General features: G+C 47.3%; 1 protein-coding gene across 5 annotated transcripts in view; it reads left to right on the forward strand.

The window, feature by feature from the left end:
• The window catches only part of FRMD5 (FERM domain containing 5), a 75,811-nt gene extending 55,167 nt beyond the window's left edge, over positions 1-20,644 (forward strand). The window contains exons 2-15 of one of the 5 annotated variants that reach the window (XM_042472425.1): positions 5,012-5,116; positions 5,682-5,724; positions 6,571-6,649; positions 9,729-9,826; positions 10,327-10,450; positions 10,574-10,661; positions 11,002-11,090; positions 12,929-12,992; positions 13,626-13,717; positions 14,927-15,001; positions 15,939-16,007; positions 16,223-16,329; positions 17,343-17,701; positions 17,881-20,644. In XM_042472425.1, the coding sequence (XP_042328359.1) occupies positions 5,012-5,116; positions 5,682-5,724; positions 6,571-6,649; positions 9,729-9,826; positions 10,327-10,450; positions 10,574-10,661; positions 11,002-11,090; positions 12,929-12,992; positions 13,626-13,717; positions 14,927-15,001; positions 15,939-16,007; positions 16,223-16,329; positions 17,343-17,701; positions 17,881-17,928 (1,440 nt within the window). In that variant the 3' untranslated portion in view covers positions 17,929-20,644. Of the gene's footprint in view, positions 1-5,011; positions 5,117-5,681; positions 5,725-6,570; positions 6,650-9,728; positions 9,827-10,326; positions 10,451-10,573; positions 10,662-11,001; positions 11,091-12,928; positions 12,993-13,625; positions 13,718-14,926; positions 15,002-15,938; positions 16,008-16,222; positions 16,330-17,342 lie in introns of those variants that run through there. The other 4 variants (XM_042472426.1, XM_042472423.1, XM_042472424.1 and 1 more) reach the window with 4 other exon arrangements.
• The last annotated feature ends 63 nt before the right edge of the window (positions 20,645-20,707 follow it).

Below are 20,707 nucleotides of genomic sequence, written 5' to 3' on the forward strand. Positions count from 1 at the left end.
GAGGAATCCCTGGAAGAGACTCCAGCCCAACCCACTGTTTTGCAGGAACTCACAATCAAAGCACCCCAAACAGATAGCCATTCTCTGCTTAAAGGCAGCCTCCAAAGAAGGAGACTCCACCACTTTCCAAGGCAGCAATGTATTCATGGTCAAAGAGCTCTTACTGTCAGGAGGTTCTTCCTAATATTGGGGTGGAATCTCTTTCCCTGTCGTTTGAATGCATTAGCATACTTGCTGTGTGTGTGTTTGATTCCTCGATTTCTGTCTGGCAACTAGTCCGGAGCCCAAATGAAGTGAATGATCAACTAATTAAGACAGTTTCAAGCCTCATTTTGCAAGATCAAAAACCCCAGGCCTCTCTCTCTTAATCTGACAGTTTGGATAGGGCCGCTCCTTTTTCAAGTTGTGATTTGTGTAGACAGTGCAGCTAATTCCCTGAAGGACAGATTCTTAATGAGTAATCTAAAACATGCTTAATTCAAGTTAGAGGAGATCAAAGAGGATAGAGTTCTGCGCATAATGGCAGTCGCTTTCCTAGACCCTCCTTCCCTGCCGTTCTCTGGGTTTTGGGAGTCTGTTTGACTTGTCCTCTGTGATGTTTTCCTCTGTCTCTTCGAACTGCAAAGGAAAACATTTTGCAGAGTGTGCTGGAAACATCTTCATTCTGCAAATCCCTTTACGAAACAGATGACTGAGACAGGCTGAGAAGAAGGGAAAAGGGATCCGCCGCTGCCTGCCGCCTCAAAGCTGAAATCCTCCAGCTGCAGTTGCTCCTGGGATATTAGCAGAGTTTTCTGTTAGTGTCATAAAACACCATTTAAATTTGCTGCGATGGAAGTCAGTTGAATTAGGCTTTTGAGTTTTTCAAGGCTGCCCATGTGAGAAAGGTGGCAGAAAGAGAACAGAAGGAATGAGAAAGAGATACCAAGAAAGAGAGAGAGGACAGCTTGCAAATACATATATTGGAAAGTGCATTGCTTTCCAACATCTCCTTGGGTTCAATTTGCAAATATTGCTTCATTTTTGCCTAGCATCTATGTCCAGGGATTTCACTGTCTGCTTGCATAGAATCAATGGGGTATTTGCCTTTCCGAAATACAAAGGGTATGTCAAAATCACACTGTCTCTTTTCTTAAACCTACAAGAAAAAGCCTCGCATGCTAATCTTTCTAATGAAGGCATTTTTGCTCAACACTTCCTCCTGAGTGAGAAGTTTTTTAATGCAGTGCTTCTCCAAAGTGTAACCTTTGGTTAGGGCTGATCTGCCAGCTATGGGATCTTGTTGCTCTCTTGAGTTTCCAGAAATGAACACTTGCAGCCAACAATATGGTGCTGGACCTTGGCATGTTGTGTGTTTGTGGGAACTCTGCTGGTCCCCAAATTACTCAGTTTAAGCAACTCTTGTTGGCTCCAAAACCAACTGGGAAAGAAGATGGTGGGAGGCCAGTTATAGTCGGTGGAGGCTTCCATGCCAAAAGCCCAAGGGATCTGCTCCTGGTTTCAGCAAACCCTCCAGAGCTGTTCCTAGCAATTAAGCAAAAGCAAAGCCCAGCAAAGAGCGCAGAAGGAGGCAAGGATAATGGTGCCTTTCCTCCAGAGCTGCAGGAATCCTTGGCCGCTGTCTTTGGGGCCATTACTCAAAGTAGCATCACCTGGCCACATACCTGAGCGGATCACAGCAGGGCGCCCCAAATGCGCTTGCGTTACTGGGATTAGCTGGACAAATTGTCCCTGGTTAGGTTTCCTCTGGTCAGCATTCTCCCATTTCGTCCCATTAGACAGGACTTTGAGCTCCTTCTTCAAGAAACAGAACAATGAGTGTCTCTGTGTGAACTATTTTAATCCCCCCAAAAGCATTGCTATACTGCTTTTCCTTTTAGGGAAAAAACAGCACAACTCTTGCGTTAACGGCAGAAATACACAACACTGTGAGCCCCTTTGAAACCCAGCTGTGACCAAGGAGGCAATGATAGAAATACAGAAGAAGGAGTATTGCACCGTAAATGGGTGATTGTTAATGAGTTATAGGCTGGAAGTATGGAAGTATTCAGAGGGTTTTATAAATGCCAATATCCTCCCCTTTCCCCAAGGTTAGAAAGTTTGTGATGTTCTGGGTGAAAATGTCTAGCCACTGGTTGTTGCAATGCAGGCTGCCTCCACTTTTCAAGGCTATGGAATGCTGGGAGTTGGAGTTTGTTGTGGGCCCAAAGTGGAGTGGACACAAACACCGCATGATACCAGTCCCTCGCCTGCATTAAGGAAAATCATTGCTCTCCCCCATCACTTATTTATTGAATGGATTTATATCCTGCCTTTCTCCCAGAATGGGATTCATAGCCTGGAAGCACTGGCATACTACCCACATTTTATTAGTCTGTCAATATCAATATTTGGGGGACCCAGTGGAAAGCCTTGTTGAAATGAGGCTGTACTACACCTACAGCTTTCCCCGGTCTACCAAGAGAGTAAATCTTTCTTCCCACCTGCAAAAGGGGATAAGTGGTAGGGTATAATGGCCAGGGCAGCCCATCCTGGGTCTCTCTGCTTCGTTGCGCATAGACTGGGGCAGAGAGGGAATTGGCTGGAGGCTGTGAGATCCCTTTGGCGGAAGAAGTGATGCTGAGGGAAAAGCAAATGTGATTTGATGTTTCCATGCAAGCAGCCGCTTTCCCTCTCTCCGAAGGTAGCTGCTGCCTCCTTTAGTTTTGCTGATGCCAGATTGTCGGCCCTTAAAAATGTCAAGCTACACTTTTGATACTTCCATGAATGCGGATGCTTTCCGGTGTCCTTCTGCCGAGTGCATTTTTGGCTCCAGGGTCCCTGACTTGCAGGATATAGGAAGCAGTCAGCTTTTTTGCCAGACAGTTGGCCCTGCTAGGATCCCATTGCCAGCAAAAGGGAGCGAATGTGTGTCTTGGAAATTTCAGAAAGAGGAGACCCGCTTTGCCTTTGGTTTCTTGCTGGGCTGAGCTTGGAGACCCCTTTGTTCTTTGTGGAAGGTCATGCCTCTTTCAGGCGCTGGATGTGGACTGGGGCATTACAATGCCTGTTGCCGCAGTCGCCGCAATCCTGGCTGAGCTTCTGAGCAGTTCCAAAGGGCCTCTGTTGCGTTCTTGGATGCACTGACATTTAGCCAAGCTGGGAAAGTGTGCCGTGGCAAAGCCTCCAGAGCTCCCCGTCACGCAGCCCAAGCCCAGGCCTCTTTTTTGGCCTGGAGAGCCTCCACTCAACCCATTTCCAGAGGAGACAAGGTGCCCCTGCGACCCCTTTGCCTTCCGAAAGAAGCCCCTTGCTCTGCCGCCAGAGGAAGCATTTTCATGCGCAGGAGCTGAGTGCATATTGCAAGCAGGATAAGGAGCTCTTGACTGGTTTTGGGCTTTTTCAGAGAAGCAAATGAGAACTCATTCAATGGTCACAAACAGGAGAAAAAGAGGGCTGTGTGTGTTTGTGATGCTCAAGGACCCAGGTCTTGCTTAAGCCAACGCATTTACAAGTGTGCACACAAACACTGAGGAGGATCCTGCCCCGATGAGACCAGGCTGAAAAGAAGCCAAGCCAAGTGCATTAATTGATTTAATTAGGACAATTAATCAGCTCATTAACTCTCGATTCAACTGTGGTTTTTCACATTGGTTCAGCCTGGCAAAAGGACATTTGGCACATTCACAGAAATGAAGCGGTCATAATAACATTTCATATGGTTTTCCAAGGAGGGTTTTCTTGCACACTTTCAGTTGTGGACTGAATCTGCAAAATGGGAATTATTATTATTATTAAAGAGACGGTGAAATGTTTAAACAGGTCATTCTCATGACAGATTGCACAGGATGGAGGCATCCAAGGAGATGGATTCTCTACTGAAACAGGTCCATCTGGTTGGTTTGTGGGGTTGTAGGTTTGGGCTTCTTTTGCTGCAGATGGGTAAGGAATAGGACCATTTTGAGGACAGCATTGACTGGAAGAGACTGAAGACAAGCCGCCCTTCAGGTGCCTGGCTTTAAAAGCCCCTCTTTAGAGACTTTAAAAGCATTCCTCCCCCAAACTCCACACTTAATGTGCAGCGGCTCTTTGTGTGTCTTTGTATAGCTAAGTGCCATAGTTAGTAGCCACAGCTTTCTGACAAAAGCTTTCCCAGCAGTGCTCCCTCCTTTTTGTTTTTCCTTCCCTCTGGCAAATGGGCGAGTATTCCTGAAATGAGACTCCATCCTTTTCTCTGGCCTGCTTTGCTTTCTGGTTCAGTGGAAAGATGGGAGCTGGAGAAAGGCAGAAAGAGGATTTGCAGTGAGGCCTTTGAAGAGCCCTCCCAGGACCCCCAGAGCAGTAATGGGGGGGCCCTGGCATCGTCCCTGGGCCAAAAGACCCCACATGTTCTGGCTCCGTCCGGAGGCGCTTCCACATGAGAAACATTAAAGGTTCCTTACCTCCAGGCCACAGAAGGCAGAAAGTGCAGGACCAGCTTTGTCTCTCTTAAAGGTCTCCATAATTTATGCGACCTATGTGCAAAATGGGTCCCCTTTGGAGAAGCAAAGTCCATATGGACACACACGTCCTGCAGGACCAGAACCAGAACCAGAACCAGAACCAGGCTGGTTGGTTTAAAAAGTGCCAACAACCTCCTGGCTCCTTCTAGTCTTTGGAAGTGGATGCAGTCAAGCCCTCTTTGCTTCTTGCCATTTTTCTGCTTCATTTGTGCCCAGAGGACCCTTCCCTTTCTCTTGTTGAGGGTGCCACAAAATACCTCCCCCCCCCCCCCAATGATGCAGGTGAGAAAAGCAAGAATTTCCACCCCCATCCAAACACATTTGCATTTAAACAGGTCTTGGGAGGATGTGCTGCATCCCCCAGTATAGTGATGTTTCTCTGGTTCCTTCCTTGGGCATCAGTCTTGGTGTCCGCAGCATAAATACCTTGCACTCCTTTCCTGGCCAGCTATAGAAGGGTGCAGCTCTTTCTAGGTGTGGAAAGAGTCCCTTGCCCATCTTCTCATTGCGACAACCTCTTTGTTTTGCAGCGAGATGCCAAAGGCCAGTATCTATTTGACCTCCTTTGCCATCACTTAAACCTCCTGGAGAAAGACTACTTTGGGATCCGCTTTGTAGACCCAGACAAGCAGAGGGTGAGTACCTTTGGCAGAGGATCCCCCGAGAAACTCCAAAATCAGTGGAAGGGAAGGAGGGAGAGAAAGAGGGAGTTGGCCACAGCAGGGCTTGGCAGACGGAAAGACGAAGGGATCCAAAAATAAAGTCCAAGTGCAGATGGGTTTTCCTGGCAAAATGTATTCAGGATGGAGAATGGGGACTTCAGATATAGACAGATGGAGATTGGATATAGAGGTCTGGATACAAACTTGTCACAAACATGATCATGATTACAAAAATGCCTCCTCATCTGCCTATTTTCCTCCAGATTTTAGCTGAATGTTTTTACTGTTTTAATATTATCACTGTTTCATCCTGTTTTAGTCTCGGGGTTGATTTCTTTGGGATTTTATTGTAACCTTGATGCATTTTATTGTCGTAACCCGCTGGGTTCTCCGTGTGTGATACGGCGGGCTAGAAATAAATCTTTTATTGTTTATTATTATTATTATTATTATTTCTCCCTTCTCACGATGCGCAAGGCTTCTAAGTGGCTTCATGCACCCAGCCCCTGATAATATTCCCCCTTCTCTTTTATTTCAGCACTGGTTGGAATTCACAAAGTCCATTGTGAAGCAGATGCGATGTAAGTATTGCGTTATTAAGAGTGCTACATGGGTCTGACTTTGGGACTGAGCCATAAAGCATGGATTTGGTGCAGTAAAGAGGAGGAATGAGGTGGCGGTGGTCTGACATCTCTTGGTGCTTCTGGGGGACCTTGCTTACAGCGGAGTTCAGAGCCCTCCTCATTCTTCCTGTTATTAATAGGGAAAATCTGTTAAGAAAAGAAAAAGACAGCATAGATTGCCAGAGCCTTTCAGGAAGAGGCCAGTGTCTAGAGGTGCCCCTGAGAAGTGCCTCCTGATGGTCTCCTTTGGCCAGGGACTGGACAGTCCTTGAGCGTCCTGAGTGCTTCATTGCCACTGACTGGCATGGCACTCAGTTTTTCCTTACTAAAGTTCAACCTGTGCTGCTGCATGTTTGTGTATACACACAGACACAATTAGACTGTGGAGCCCACTTTCCTAAGGTTGGCGGCCTCTGTCTCTCCCGATTCAGTTTCTTGACAAAGTGCCCAATACCCAGCTTAGCTGGAGGCGGCTTTTACCCAGTGGGAATCAAACTCCAGAGAAAGAGGTTCCACCTAAAGATTAGGTAGACCCTTCCTAGTAATAATGCCTTGAAGTGTGTTGGAGTCTCCTCTTTGGAGGCCTTTAAACAGAGGCTGGATGGCCATCTGTTAGGATGGTTGCGACGGTGTCTTCATGCATAGCAGAGGGTTTGGACTGGATGGTCCCTTAGAGTCCCTTCCAACTCTGTGATTCCATAAACCCTTTCCCCTGCGCCCAGAGAACGCCTGCATTTGCTAAACCAGATTAGGGCTGTCAGTCCCACCCGGCCGCTCTGACGATGGTGTCCTTCTCTCCTGCAGCGCAGCCTCCCTTCACCATGTGCTTCCGGGTGAAGTTCTACCCGACTGACCCGGCTGCTCTGAAAGAGGAGATCACCAGGTAAGGGCAGGTGTAGTAGTAGTAATAATAACAACAACAACAATAACAACAACAATAATAATATACCCTGCCTCTCCCTATGGTGCTTCCTCCTCCTTGGGCAGATGCTCCAAGGAGGCGATCCCAACAAGGAGCTTGGGAGAGTTGCAGAAGTGGACCTTCCCCTTCCATGTCTTAAGCAGAGAAAGTATTTTGCTTTAAGCAGGGCAATGGGGACACCTGTGTAGTGGCCCATGATAGGAGGCATTTCTCTGTCCCTAAGAGCTTCCGGGGCTTCCGCAAGGGCTGTCCGATGGCATTTGGACAATAACCGTTTGTACATTTTTGCTGATGCCTTTGCTTTTAGCTATATTGGCAACTTTTGTAAGATACCTTGAGCTCCAGTTCTGTGGAAGGAGTAGAAGGCAACTGCGTAGTAACAACAGCAACAACAGTACAGAGAGAGAGACCATGAAAGTATCCTGACATCCTGGGATTTGTAGTTTTGAAAGACAATTTGTAACTCCTGCCAGAGAAGTCAGAAAGGCCAAGTGCCTCAGCAAACTACAAATCCCAGATGTTCGGCCACAGCTGCTGAAGAGGTATTAAAAGTGTTATAAATGTGGGAATCCTGAACTAGGAAGCAAATAAGACCTAAATCCTTTCCTGAATACAGAAGTGCAGACTTGTCTCTTTTCTAGATGGGTTCCTTGGGTTCTTCTCCTCTTGCGCTGGGTCTGCTTCTCCATTTGTCAGCAAAGGACAGGAGAACAAATTTCTTCCCAAATTCATTTGAGAAGGGTGAGAATAGTCTGAGCCGAGGATGGGCCTTTGCCAAGTGTTCCTGAGAAGCCACGCTGCTCTTGGATCCACAGAAATAAGCTGCTTCCTCTTTTAAGCACTTATTGCCCATGAATAAGTGATGCGGAGCATTCTTCTTCCTTGTGTACACAAACATGTACATACACACACACACACACACACACACACAAACACATGGCTTCCTTGAAATGTCAGTCCATTGGTTACTCAGTTGTGCTTCACCTGACCATCAAAAGCTGCCTCATTCAAGATTTAAACTCCCCAGAGCCACTGAGAAGTAACTTGTCTGTGAAGTGGAAGATTTGTTTTGGCAAAAGCATAGGGCCGGCTGCCACTGCTCCCAAACCCAAACCCTCCAGAAACAACCACCCACCTCCGAAATAGGACTTTGGTCCTCACCTGTGTGGTTCAACACCCATTTCCTTCAAACCAGAAGTGGAGATCCATCCAAATGTGTCACTTCTGCTCTTTGGGAATGGGATTGGGCTTGAATAAAGGGCAATAATAGTTATAGGATTAAGGGGGCAGTTTCCATCCCTTGCTGAGAAAGTCTTGCCAGTCCTTGGCTGCTCACAAGGAAATCTGAGCCATTTCCAACTTTTTCCAAAGGTATTGAATGGGTGACGGTGTTAGGGGTGACTTGGTTCTAGATTTCTTTAGCTGCCAGAAGAAAGATGGATTACAATCCTAAAAGATGATCTGGTTCTGCAGTTCTGTGATCCTGCAACCCTTTACTTGTCCCCTGTGGGTTCAGGTGCAAATCTTGCTGCTGCAGCTGGGTTTCAGGGCTTCCTTTGCAGCCCACAGACGGAGGGAGCCTGGTTCTCCCCAGAGTCAGGCATGGATTGCAAGCAGGAGCCTCATTTGCCTTGCAGATTGTATGCTAAAGCATCTCTGCTGTTGGCCCTCCAGGCCTGAATTTAAATGTGAAATGTCCAGTGAAGCAACCTCTGTCTCTGGCATTCAGCTTGCATGCAATATGCTAATAAAGGGTCAGTGCCTTGACAGTTCTCAGAGATTGAAATCCTGGCTGGAAATTTATTCAGGGAGGCACCAGGGAACCTGAGCCCTTAAGGTCCTCAAAAGAAGCCTTTGCAATCTTAGGATGCGGAGGCAGACCCCCGAATTGGCTCTTTGATCATCTGACTCCCATTTCTTGCCACATTATCTCCCTGGTTCAGGTGAAGAGGATTTGGAGGAGGATTTGCATCCCTGCAAGCAAGCAGGTTTTGTCCCTTAAAGGCAAAAGATTTAATACAGGAGCCAACCTAAATTTAGCTCCCACGTCTGTAAGTTTATTTAGGTCACCCCACCGTCTTGTGGGTTGGAAAGCCAGGAATTGAAACAAATTAGGAAGGTGACCGATGACCCGGCCCTTGCTGGGATGGTTGTGGCACTTGTCAATGAAATCTCCAGCTACAGTCTAAATTGAATGTGTTTAGGTTAATAAAACATAAGATGGTGATCTCTGTTTACTAAAGGTGTGGGCGAACTCTCCCGTTTTGCAAAAAGCCTACTACTAAAAGTGCTTCCATGCTGCAGTTGCCTGAGTGGGCACCGATTCAGTCTATAGGCCAAGGATCAGGCTTCATGTCTTCATCTGCAAATAAATGGATTGATTCAAGTGGAACAGTGGTTACTAGTCTGGCCCTTGGAAAAGGTTGGCAAAGCATCTCCTCAGAAACCAGTGTCCCTGGGAAAGGGAGAACTTGACTCTCTCTCATATACACAAACGGCTGGGTATCAGGCCCTGTCTAGCTGTTCAGTCTTGGGGAAATGGTCAGAAATAAAATCTGCCTATGTCCCAAAGGATGCTTGCTCTCTAGCATCAGTCCCATACAGACAGGCCAAAACAAAGCTGCTTCGGGTCACTTTGGAGGCATGCTGTTTAAATGATGCATGTGTCCTAATAGTTCGGAAGCCACACCAAATCCATGATCCAGTCCTAAGGACTGGAGCACAGTTTTGGTGCAGCTTTCGTACTCTTAGTACGAATGCATCATTTAAAGAACATACCTCCAAAGTGACCTGAAGCAGCTTTATTTTGGCCTGTCTGTATGGAGCCATTGTTTTCTTTTGGACCATCTGACGGACTGGGGAAACTGGGCAGGTGGAATGGCCAGTGCCAGGCTTTTGTCCGACAGAGGCTGCCAACAGAAAAGGTGGGGAGATTTGTCTGGGAGAATGTCCTCCTTGTCTCAGCCGAGCAAAGAGGCTCCTCCGTCTGGGACTGGAATGAATAACACTAACTCCCTGTTTGCTCTGGTTTCCTTGCCAGGTATCTTGTCTTCTTGCAGATCAAGAGAGACCTCTATCATGGCCGCCTCCTGTGCAAGACGTCTGACGCTGCTCTCTTAGCTGCCTATATCCTTCAGGGTAAACTTGCTTTTCAGAGTAACTCCTGCAGTTGCACTGTTTCAGTCCCAGGCCTTGGCTGTTGAGGGTGAGGGCAGCGGAGGACCCTGGTTCCAGACTGTTCTGGCTTCCAAATTAGTCTGATGCTACCCATCTTATGCCAGCTGGAGACAGCCTTTCTGCCATTCAGTGGGCAGCCAGGCCCAAATAAGCTGTCAGTTGCTTGCCAACTTAAACCAATGGCCATCCTCTGCCATCCTCCAATGGTCAAAGTGTCAGAACAGAACAGGAATGGCTTAAATTGACTTTGGGGTTTTTGGAGAAGAGTTATGCCCTAAAGCCTTGTTTGAGGGTGTCCTCTCTGTCCTGGCATCTTGGAGCGCCAGCCAAGAAAGAGTAAAGCTGTGGCTTATGCTGGGGCCAAGCAGGGCAATTTGGAGTCCTAGCCAACCTCTTACTCACAGCCATGCCATCATGGCTGATTTCTCTCTCTCTCACGCACAATATTTCTCTTCTTTCAGCGGAGATTGGTGACTATGACCCCGGGAAGCACCCTGAGGGTTACAGCTCCAAGTTCCAGTTTTTCCCCAAACATTCAGAAAAGCTGGAAAGGAAGATTGCAGAGATCCACAAAATTGAGCTCAGGTGAGTGCTGCCTTTGTGTTTGGCCTCCAGCCTTAGACGCTGTGGAGGGCTTCCTGCATAAATGTGGTGTCGGAGTGTGTTCATTTAAGCAGCCATGCTTATGCCCATTTCTCTCTCTTCCAGTGGCCAGACACCAGCAATGTCAGAACTAAACTTTCTGAGGAAAGCCCAGACCTTGGAGACGTATGGCGTTGACCCACATCCATGCAAGGTAGGCAGCAGCAGCAGCAGCTGTGCTCCAGAAGGTCTTTCTTCGCTTTTTAAAAAGTAAAACCTATGAAAGCAATAGCTAGGCCACTCTTGAGCCAAAATAGCTTCCACAGTAGCTTATATGAGATAAACAAAACCCAAACCCATTGTTGCTAGAGAGCAAGCATCCTTTGGGGCATCGGCAGGTTTTATCATCGTTTGTAGTATGCCTTTAGCCACTGGCTATTGAGTTCAGACAGAATCAGAAGCTCTGTGGGTCGGGGTCTTTGCCTTTCCCAGAGATGGAATGCCTTCATTGCCAACGTTGTCTCCTTTAACAAGGGGCTCTGACTGTGTTGCAGGATGTGTCGGGGAACGCAGCCTTCCTGGCCTTCACCCCCTTTGGGTTTGTCGTCCTGCAAGGGAACAAGCGAGTCCACTTCATCAAATGGTGAGTCCTCTCCTGACCACGGAGTCACTAGACTTGACACGTCGGGTGGGTTGGGGTCTGTATCACTCCTCCTCAGGTCCCCTTTTGGTGCAAGGAAGGAGGCAGGGACAGAGTGACCCCGGGGCAAGAGCCTGGCTTCCACCCCAGACCAGCTTGGCCACTCTCCCTTGCTCTGCTCTCTGGTCACTTTGTGCTTACAGTAAAATAGCAGACGTCAGCAAGGAGAGAAGGAACAGGCCTCCATTTTCCTTGCTGCTGCTCCACCTCCAACCTTTTCCCTCCATTAAAGCAACCCAGCTCCAGAGCCTTTCTTGGCTCCTAACTCATGCCTCCTTTGAGGGAGCAGGGCTTTCCCAAAGACCTCTAGCTGAAGTCCCTACCAAGCGCCGTCCCTACTTTGCGTCGGAAGGGAATCCTGGGGGACCTCAGGGGCTGAGAGAGGACCTGCAAGGACTCCCCAGAGTACTTGCCAGAAGAGCGTTCAGTTCTTTCTTATAGGATGGTCACGGATATTATATACTATAGGATGGTGTGTGTGCATGGATGCCAACACAGCGGACTTCCGCTGCCAAGCCTAAGTATTCAGTGAGCATCCCAGGAGTCTCATTGATGGCTGTTTTGCTCATAAACTGAGGTGCCTAGAGGAGGTTTTGCTTACATCTAGATACCATTTTCCTCTAAGAACAACTAAGGTGGGTGTGCAATAAATAAAACCACAGGCAAAAAGCACTCAAAAAGAGTAAAACCACAATAAAGCCACATCGGTCAGGAGCTGTTGAGAGAAGTCACTTGGACCTAGAAGTCACCCTTTTGACCGTTAACGGATAGCAGAATTGTCCCAAGCGGATGCAACCTTCTCCTCCCGACCATTTTCCTAAAAGTGATGCAAGGAAACACAATGCATGGGTCCTTGCCCACCTTTCCAAAGGCAGGAGAGAGTGCACCTTTCCTCCGGTCTGGCTGGAGACTTTGCCCCTCTTTGGGGCAACGTTTCATCGGTCGCTTGTCTCCCTCCTTCCCTTCCTTGTTCCCCGAAAAGGAAAAGCCGGGGGCTGTGATCTGGTCCGTCCTGCGATGGTCAGTTAGCGTCACTTCTCTTGCTTTGTATTGTATCCCGTTGTTGATGTACCCCAGTTTCCTGTTTGCCTTTTTTACTGCAGCCACACACTGGGCTGATGGCTCCAAGGATTTTTCTGCAAAAACCCCTAACCCCTTTTCCTGGTCAGTACGCTGCATGACTGTTCCATGTACTTTGTACTCTCGGTATTGAGTTTGTTGCCCCCCTTCCTTCCCCGAGCGTATTCTTTTTGTGCATCTGTCTGCATTGAACGGCGTTATCGTCTGTGTTATTGGCACAGTCACCTACAAGACCCTTCTTTTCGGCCCCGCTCCCGACGTGGCTGCATTGTGGCTCATTCCTTTGCTGCTGTCTCCTGACTTCGGCCTCATCAGCTAACCATGGTTCTCTTACATTTGGGACTCTCATCCAGATAGACCCCTGGGTTATATAGGCAAAGATGGCGAGGCGGGTCTCGCGCTTTCTCTCTGGGTGGATGTCATACAAACGCTGGGATTCCTCTCCCATCTCAGCCGCTGGGTTTGAGACAGGGCTCCTCTTCTCTCACATTACACTTTGGATGAACTGCAAGTGGGGACTTCGAAACTCAGCCATCCTTTAGAGCATTTTGTTTCTCAACTTTTGTGTTTCATGCAAAACAGTTGGGTTTAAATTTCTGCATCTTGCCAGAAGCTATTCCGTGCATTTGTAATGGTGTGTGGCAGACGATGTGCTCCGTTGGTTCTGTTTACAGAAGGGCTTCTTTCTTGTGCGCTTGTAGGAATGAAGTGGCAAAACTGAAATTCGAAGGCAAGACATTCTATTTATACGTAAGTCAGAAAGAGGTGAGTGCCTTCTGCTGAACGGCCCAGGAACCATCTTTGCCTCTCCTCCAAAATGAGAGATATTTAGTACCTGTGCTTTAACTTGGATCCGTTTCTGCCTAAAACCTTTTCCAAAACACAACATAAACACATCTGAGCTAATGAAGGCATTGCCCGATTTGGGCTGGCTGGTCCAAAGCTACATGAGGAGTTCAGTCCTCACAAGGCTGGACAAATGCTGTCTGAGCCAGAAGGGTTAAGTCAGAAGCATGTTTCAGGTCCATTTGGAAATGCAGAGTTCACTTTGGACATTTTTTTTTCTGGGAAGGCAAAAGCTTTGGTGGAATAAGCCCCCCAAACAGCCTTACAAGCCCACGCTGCCCAGATACAAATGGCCCTTGCGCTTCTGGTTTCCCAGTGCTATCTTTGCTGGACAGCCACCAGGCTTAGCTCCTCTGTGACGCTGCTTGCTGAGTAGCCTGGATTTTAAATAAAGAAATCCATCCACCCAGAGCCCTGTGAGCAAACAAATTGGTCTGGAATCCTTAACTTCAGACAAGAAGCTGTAAGAGCATTTGCATTTAAATCTAGGTTAGCCATCATGCTGTGTGTGAACCAAACTTGTGAACTGACTTTGTGTCTTTTTCTGGGTAGGAGAAGAAAATTGTTCTGACGTATTTTGCTCCAACTCCTGAAGCCTGCAAGCACCTCTGGAAATGTGGGATTGAGAACCAAGCCTTCTATAAGTAAGCATTAAGATAAATACTCTCAAAATGTATGCTGTCCTCAGGCGGGTATAATTCACAGCAGCCAATGCTGATGCAAGGCAGGCCACGGCTGGGAAGGCTTGCTGAGAATCTGGATTCCTCCCTCTTTCCACTGCAAGAACAGAACAGAACCCAGAAAGGACACTGGAGGAAAGGAAGTGCCCTGAGAGACTCCCATCTTTAGGTGCACCGCAGCCTATAGATCAGTGGTTCCCAAACTGTGCCAAATGCACCAAATGGCATTTTATCCACATCCCCATACCTTCTGGCAGCCTCACAAGGATGGGGTTCAGACCCAGGATCACTAGTAGCCCCTGTCCCTTTCGCTCATTACAAAGGCTGAAGAAGTTTGAAGGCAGTTATGAAGAGGTATTTCAGGGGACCGGCTTTGGCTACCCCCAAAATGCCATGGTTGGGTATCTCCACATGGTTTTCTTTATAAATTAGCTGTTTCTGTTCATGTTTCTTTTAATCATTAAGCTGCAAGAAAATCAGCTCCTGAATTGCTGTACCAATCTTCTATATCTTTTCTGGATGAATAACAAGGACAGTAAATAGTCTTTTGCTCACACAAAATATAGCTGCATCAGAATGTGGAGCATCAGAAGCAAATAGAACTGTTGGTTACATCTGTCTTATGTCAGCATTACCCTCAAACAGACAGATGTAACCAACAGTTCTATTTGTTCCTGATGCTCTATTATAGAGAATCCATGCCTTACCTAAGTGCAATGATTCTAAATTCAATATGTAGCTGCAAAAGGGGTAAAGTCCTAGCTGTAAGTCCTCGTCCTCCCAGTAAGAACTGGTGCCTCCAGCAGCCACTAACAGGAGTCCAGTGAAATGCTGGTGCTTCCCATCCTCTGCCTCTGGACCAGGGAAGTCAGTAGCAAATCTGGGAAGAAAGCCCACTCTCCCAAAAGATGACCTCAAATCAATAATCAATGCACTTAAACCTAAAAGGATGTGCATAGCTAATGCCAGTGTCCTCTTCCTGTTGCATTTGGGAATGAAGATGTTCCCAGGCCAGACCGTCGTCCTTGCCAGCGGTCACTGCAAAGGCCTTGCGCCCCCAGGACAGGCTGGACACTGAGGAAGGTTGCAGCAGCCACCGCCTTGGCCTTGCGTCCAGTGTGTTTTGCACTCTCTTTCTGGGTCTTTTGCCAACATCTGCCCCTCTTGTTTCAGACTAGAAAAGTCCAGCCAAGTTCGCACAGTGTCCAGCAGCAACTTATTTTTCAAAGGGAGTCGGTTCCGATACAGGTAAATAATGACTGTAAGTCACAGTTACTGGAGATAGCATTGGACCCAGCCTCAGGATGGTCTGAAGAGCAAGGCTGTGTTAGGTTTAGCTGTATTCGCCTAAGGGAGATTTCAGTTTTCTTGTTGCTGTTTGCTGTCAAGCTGACTGATTTAAAGTGGCCTTTTGGATAAAAGGCCCTCAAGAACCTCAGTCATCAGCAGCCCTGCTCCTGTCTTTCGAACTCAGGGCAGTCATGGCTTGCTTCACCTGAGGCTCTTTTCCTTCTGCTTTCCCCTTTCAGGACATGATTAGCTTTTCCACCGAGTGATGTTTTCTTCTTTTTAAAAACGTTTAATGAACTGCAAAGGTAAAACACCAAATAGCATGTTTCAAGTATCAGTTTTCAAGATACAAGAAGCAGAGCGTAATCTTAGAATCGCCATCTGTCTAATAAACCGAGCCTTTCCTAGTAATAACATCACCCCGCAGTCATGTCTTCTTTGGATATGTCCAAATTACGATCACCTCGGTTAGGTCACTTAGGCTTCTAGGGAGAATTCATGATTTCCTCTAGGACTCATGATTTATTTCAAGGGAAGGCTGTTAGAGATAGTCCTATTATCAAAGTGCTGCATCCCTTTCATTTTCTAGTGAAGTGTTAGTCAAATAGTTAGCTCCGTTAGGCAGAGCTAGGATGATGGATGGAGCATATTCTTAACAAGCCCAGGAGTCACCTGCCAAAAGATCTGTGGGTACCACTAGGCTTGAAAGAAACATTATATCTGCAAAGGGACTGAGGCTGGTGAAGGAGGGAGCTGTTTTTGTTTCTGGTGCCTCCCAAATCAGATTTTTGTAAAAAGAAGCAAACATGGTTGGATTGATCTACATGCCAAGTGTCTTGGGGTAGGAAGGTCTGTCCTATCCTTCTCAGCTTTTCTGTTCCTCAATCGTTTTCAGTGGCCGCGTTGCAAAGGAAGTGATGGAATCGAGCGCCAAGATCAAGAGGGAACCTCCAGAAATACACAGGTGAGGCTCCACACGCAGCGTCCGGGTCAAACAAGGGCCTCTGCTGTGAGGAGGGAACTCCGAGATGGGCCTTTCAGTACTGTTCAATTGGCCATCGGATGCAAAATGAAACAGGGACCCATTTGCTATTGGTACACCTGAGCCTTCTGCAGGCAGAGAAGACTTGGAGCGTTGCCTTTCTAGTGCCGCTGTCCTCTGTGCTTCTTTTCCCGTAGGGCTGGACTGGTTCCTAGCCGCAGCTGTCCTTCCATTACTCATGGGCCACGGCTAAGCAGCGTCCCCAGAACCCGAAGGAGAGCTGTGCACATCTCCATCATGGAAGGTGAGACACATGGGACACGGCAGCAGCTTCTTCCCCCTTCACAGACTTCTGCCCAGATTGTCTGTCTTACAAAGACTCCCCACACACATAATGTCAAAGGGTCTCGCAGAGCGTGGGCAAGGTGTGTTATATCTCCGGTGCTCACTCTCAGAGAGCTGCTCTCTTAAAAGAGGAATTTGAGTCCATTTTGCAGAACTAGGAGCTTTCCTGACTCAGATGAGCAGGAACTGTCCCAAGGGAGAGACAGGCTGGCCAACTGCGTGCCAAATTCTTGCACTCCTCTGTCATGTAGGTTGCACACTCTCACTTTCTTCAGCCTTTGCTCTTACATCCCGGCCATCTTTGTTCTCTGCTGAACCTGTTCCAGGTTAGCTGTCCCCTCCTGTAAAAGTTGGGCAGAGGTTACTTGTGTGCTTTTTCTCACAACTCTGCTGTAGCTCTCCCAGCATGTGGAATCACTGGTGTGAATCTATTTTAGCTGCCCTGCATGCCTTCTTAACCTCTTCTTGCCATCAGATTCCCTCTCACGTCAATCCATCCATCCCCTCTGGTATCCTCCTCCAGGCTCACGAAGAAGCCCCTTTGTATCTTGCTCATGGCTGCAAACCAGTAGCCTCCCAAAAGTCCCAGGAGGAAGTTCTGTTCAGGCCTCTGCTCATCGCTGCCCTTCTTTAGCTTCTCCCGCTTGAAGTGGGAAGACTCAAACTCCTAAAGTCCAGAAATGGGTCTCAGCCAAGTGACATAAGGAAAAGCCCTTGTCACAAACACAGATTTTTTACAAACTCCACCAGAGAAATCACAAAGTGTAGAGCAGGATATATGAGACACCATGAGTGCTCCCAGTGGGATAACTCACATTCAGATGTGGCCCACCGTAATACAATTTTTCTAGTCTCAGTTTATACCGACAAGATTGTCCTGTTTTTTGTGACATGCAGAACTTTGCAAAGGCTAAGTGACCAATGTGCAGCTACTCTGTGCACGTGTTTCATGGGGGCCTTCTCTTTCTCCAGGCCTGGAGTCCCTGCGGGACAGCGCCCACTCCACTCCGGTGCGGTCGGCTTCCCACGGCGATGCCTTCCTGCCGCACACGCGGTCCATCCGGGCCGAGAGCACGGAGCGCGTGACCATCATCTCGGACGAGATTTACAGCCCTTCGGACAGTGTGCTCCCGACGCCGGTGGCGGAGCACAGCCTGGAGCTAATGCTGCTCTCACGGCAGATCAACGGGGCGCCATGCAGCATCGAGGAGGAGAAGGAGTCGGAAGCCAACACGCCGACAGCGGCAGCGGCGGAGGCCGCAGAGCTGGGAGGGGAGCTCCGGGCCTTGTGCCCAGGGACCGGCCGCAGTGGCGGAGCGCAAGCAGAACAGGTGAATAAGTTTGTTTTAAGTGTCCTCCGTTTGCTCCTTGTGACCGTCGGGCTCCTCTTTGTTTTGCTCCTTCTCCTGATCGTCCTTACTGAGTCTGACCTTGACATTGCCTTTTTCCGTGATATTCGCCAGACCCCCGAATTTGAACAGTTCCATTATCAATACTTTTGTCCCCTCAGGCGATGGTTTGCCTGCAAAATCCGCTCCGTGTTCAGCCTGCTCATTGACACCTGAAGGCAGGACTCCTCCTAGTATCTAGCCAGGTGGATTGTGGAAGATCCCTGCTACTACCCGTTCCCAGAAAATAATGGGAAACATCGCAGCACCATCGGCACATAAAACTAAGTCCTCCTCCTCCTCCTCCTTTCATGACTCAAAGTACACTGCAACCTAGGAGAGTTGTTTCCAAGCAGAAGAAAGGGAGATAGACTCATGCCAGATCCAAACACACCCACCATTTCTTTACAGGTCTCCTTCCTGGACGTTCCCACAACAGGTCTGCTTTCCAACTTTTAAATTGTTCTGCACTCTTCTTCAAGCTTCGTTTCAGCTTTCATAGAGGTGTTCCCTTCAAAAACTTCAAGCAAAGAGTTTTATTTTATTACTATTGTTACTGCATTGCCTCCAGCTGGGATACTACTAGTTCAAGAAGATAGCTATTACTTTATGCAGGAGCTTTTGTAATGGTGCTACTGAGTTGTAATTTTAATATTATGGTATTATTATTATTATTATTATTGTTTTATTAAAACTGCCACTGTGCATAGCACAAATGACTTAAACACAGTCATTTGGAAATCTGGTGATTTGCTATCTTTCCCCATCCTTCTCTTGGTTTAATTTGGCACGCAAGAGGGGAAGGAATAGGGACTTGGCACAGAGCAACAACCGCCCAGCATTTCCATTTATTTTCAAGCAATAGGCAAGCATGAGATGGAGTCGCCAGTTGGTTGTAAATCTGTCTTTCCTCTTCGACTCCGAGACCCCATCCCTTTTTCTTTTCTCTGTGAAATTCAGCCTCCTACTATTAGGATTCCAGATGCAAAACTCTTCTTGGTTCCATCCCCAAATAACACAACCGTTAGCACCCAGGCTGTGTAAATATCTGTCACTGATTTATATTTGACCAAGCCTCGCTGTATATGTAGTAGCGATCGTCTGGATTTCTTTTGGAAGACAATTTGCCTCAGAAAGCTGTGCTGTTTTTCTACTACAAAAGAACTTGTTTCAACCTATATTTTAAGAACAAAATGCTATTTTGTTATTTTTTTAACTTTATGAATTGAGTAACTTATGGGGTGGTTGCGAAGCGGTGGGAAAGGAAAAGACGGTGAATATGCTTTTTTAGAGCGGCCTTTGGGCGTCCTGCTAACCCATTTATAAATTGTGTGGGGAAGAAAACAGTTCTCTTGTGCCATTTAAAATGAAACGGGGAAGAGGAACTGTAGGAGTTGAGAGGCAATACTGAAACGGGAACAAGTTTAACACAATCTGACCGACACTGTCTCCAAACTAAGGGAGTTCAGAAAGACCCTCCTTTTCTCTTGTGATGTGGTTCATATTACCTAAGAGTCTGCCCAGGAGCGGCTCGTTCGTAAAGGGAGCAATAAAAAGGGCGAGGAAGGACAGTGCCAGGCGCGCAGGGCAAGAGGATGAAACCAGACTGGCCAGCGTTTTATTTCATCTCAGGGAGAGATTTCAAGTCATCTGGGAATCTAATCAGAAATATTTCTAGAGGCTGGTTTCATGCCCTTGTCTCTGACCATGCTACTATAATTTCAGCATGCGCACATGCCCTCCGGGTTCACGCAGGACCGAAGCACTGCCAGGACGGATGGGTGCGTAGGGGGCATGTCAGTCTCAAGCACTGATTTCCTTTCCGGGTTCAGATACTCTGCCCTGAGTCGGCCATGTACCGTTTGGGGAAAAAAGAGCACAATAACCAATATTAGCAATACAGTTGAGTATTGGCAAAGAACGAACTGCTACGCTCAGACTGGGGAGTGTGTGGCATGTATACACATGCGCACACATACGTTGTACCTTAGAAAGGATTCTGTGACATTTGCACACACGCTGGAAGTGCTTACAGGTGTCTCAACGGCATTAACTGCAACTGCCAGACAGTAAAATCATTAAGTCAAGAGATTTTTTTGGCTTTCACTTTAACTTTTACAGGTTAACGTTAAACTTCTGAATGCCTGCCAGAAGATTAAGGGATAGGTTTTACAAGGACATACACTGTTTTATGCAACACAGCGACAAAGTTAAACTTCTAGTGTAGTGTTCCTACCTCAGTCTGTAGTAAACGATGCTTCTATGCAGTGAGTGAAAAGTCTTAATTTAATATCCTCCATCCCAGGTAACGACACAGTACTTCATGTTTTAATTGTTGGTGTTGTTGACTATGGCTACAAACCTGCCCCCATCCTATTTGTAACCATTTTGTACAATAAACATCTTTCCTTTGGGAAAAGAGGGACCTATATCAATGCTGACAATGGTGGCGAATCAGTTTCAGACTGTGGTTGACCTTTTAGGTACCCAGCCCGACCCTGGAGGACGTCCTCCGAGGTGCCCGGCCCGTGTCCCAAGCCTCTCAGTGACCAGCCCCCTGCTTTGGCCAAACGGCGTTTCCCGTCTGGCCAGCCCAGCGGGGAAAGCGGGTTCCCTATTTTGCCCCATGTTGTTCGTCATGTTTCACTACTCAGTTGTTCCAAGTCTTCTTTGTATAAACTGTGGTGATTTTCATAGGTTGCTGTATCAGAGGAAACAAACTCGTAATAAGGACTAGTAGAAGGTAAATTACCTGAAAATGTGAACTTTAGTTTTCTTAATATAGGTGTTAACCTTTCATGTGCCAAATGCTGTATGTTACATCCCCCCCCTCAAAACAATGTTCCTTTTTCTACATATTCAACCTGTAGTTAGTACAAAATCATTGGTGCCATATTAAAGTATTTTTAAATTTAAATAAATATTTAATTATGATGAAAAAACATCCTT

This window comes from Sceloporus undulatus, chromosome 6, assembly GCF_019175285.1.
Source record: "Sceloporus undulatus isolate JIND9_A2432 ecotype Alabama chromosome 6, SceUnd_v1.1, whole genome shotgun sequence".
NCBI classification, from domain to species: Eukaryota; Metazoa; Chordata; class Lepidosauria; order Squamata; family Phrynosomatidae; genus Sceloporus; species Sceloporus undulatus.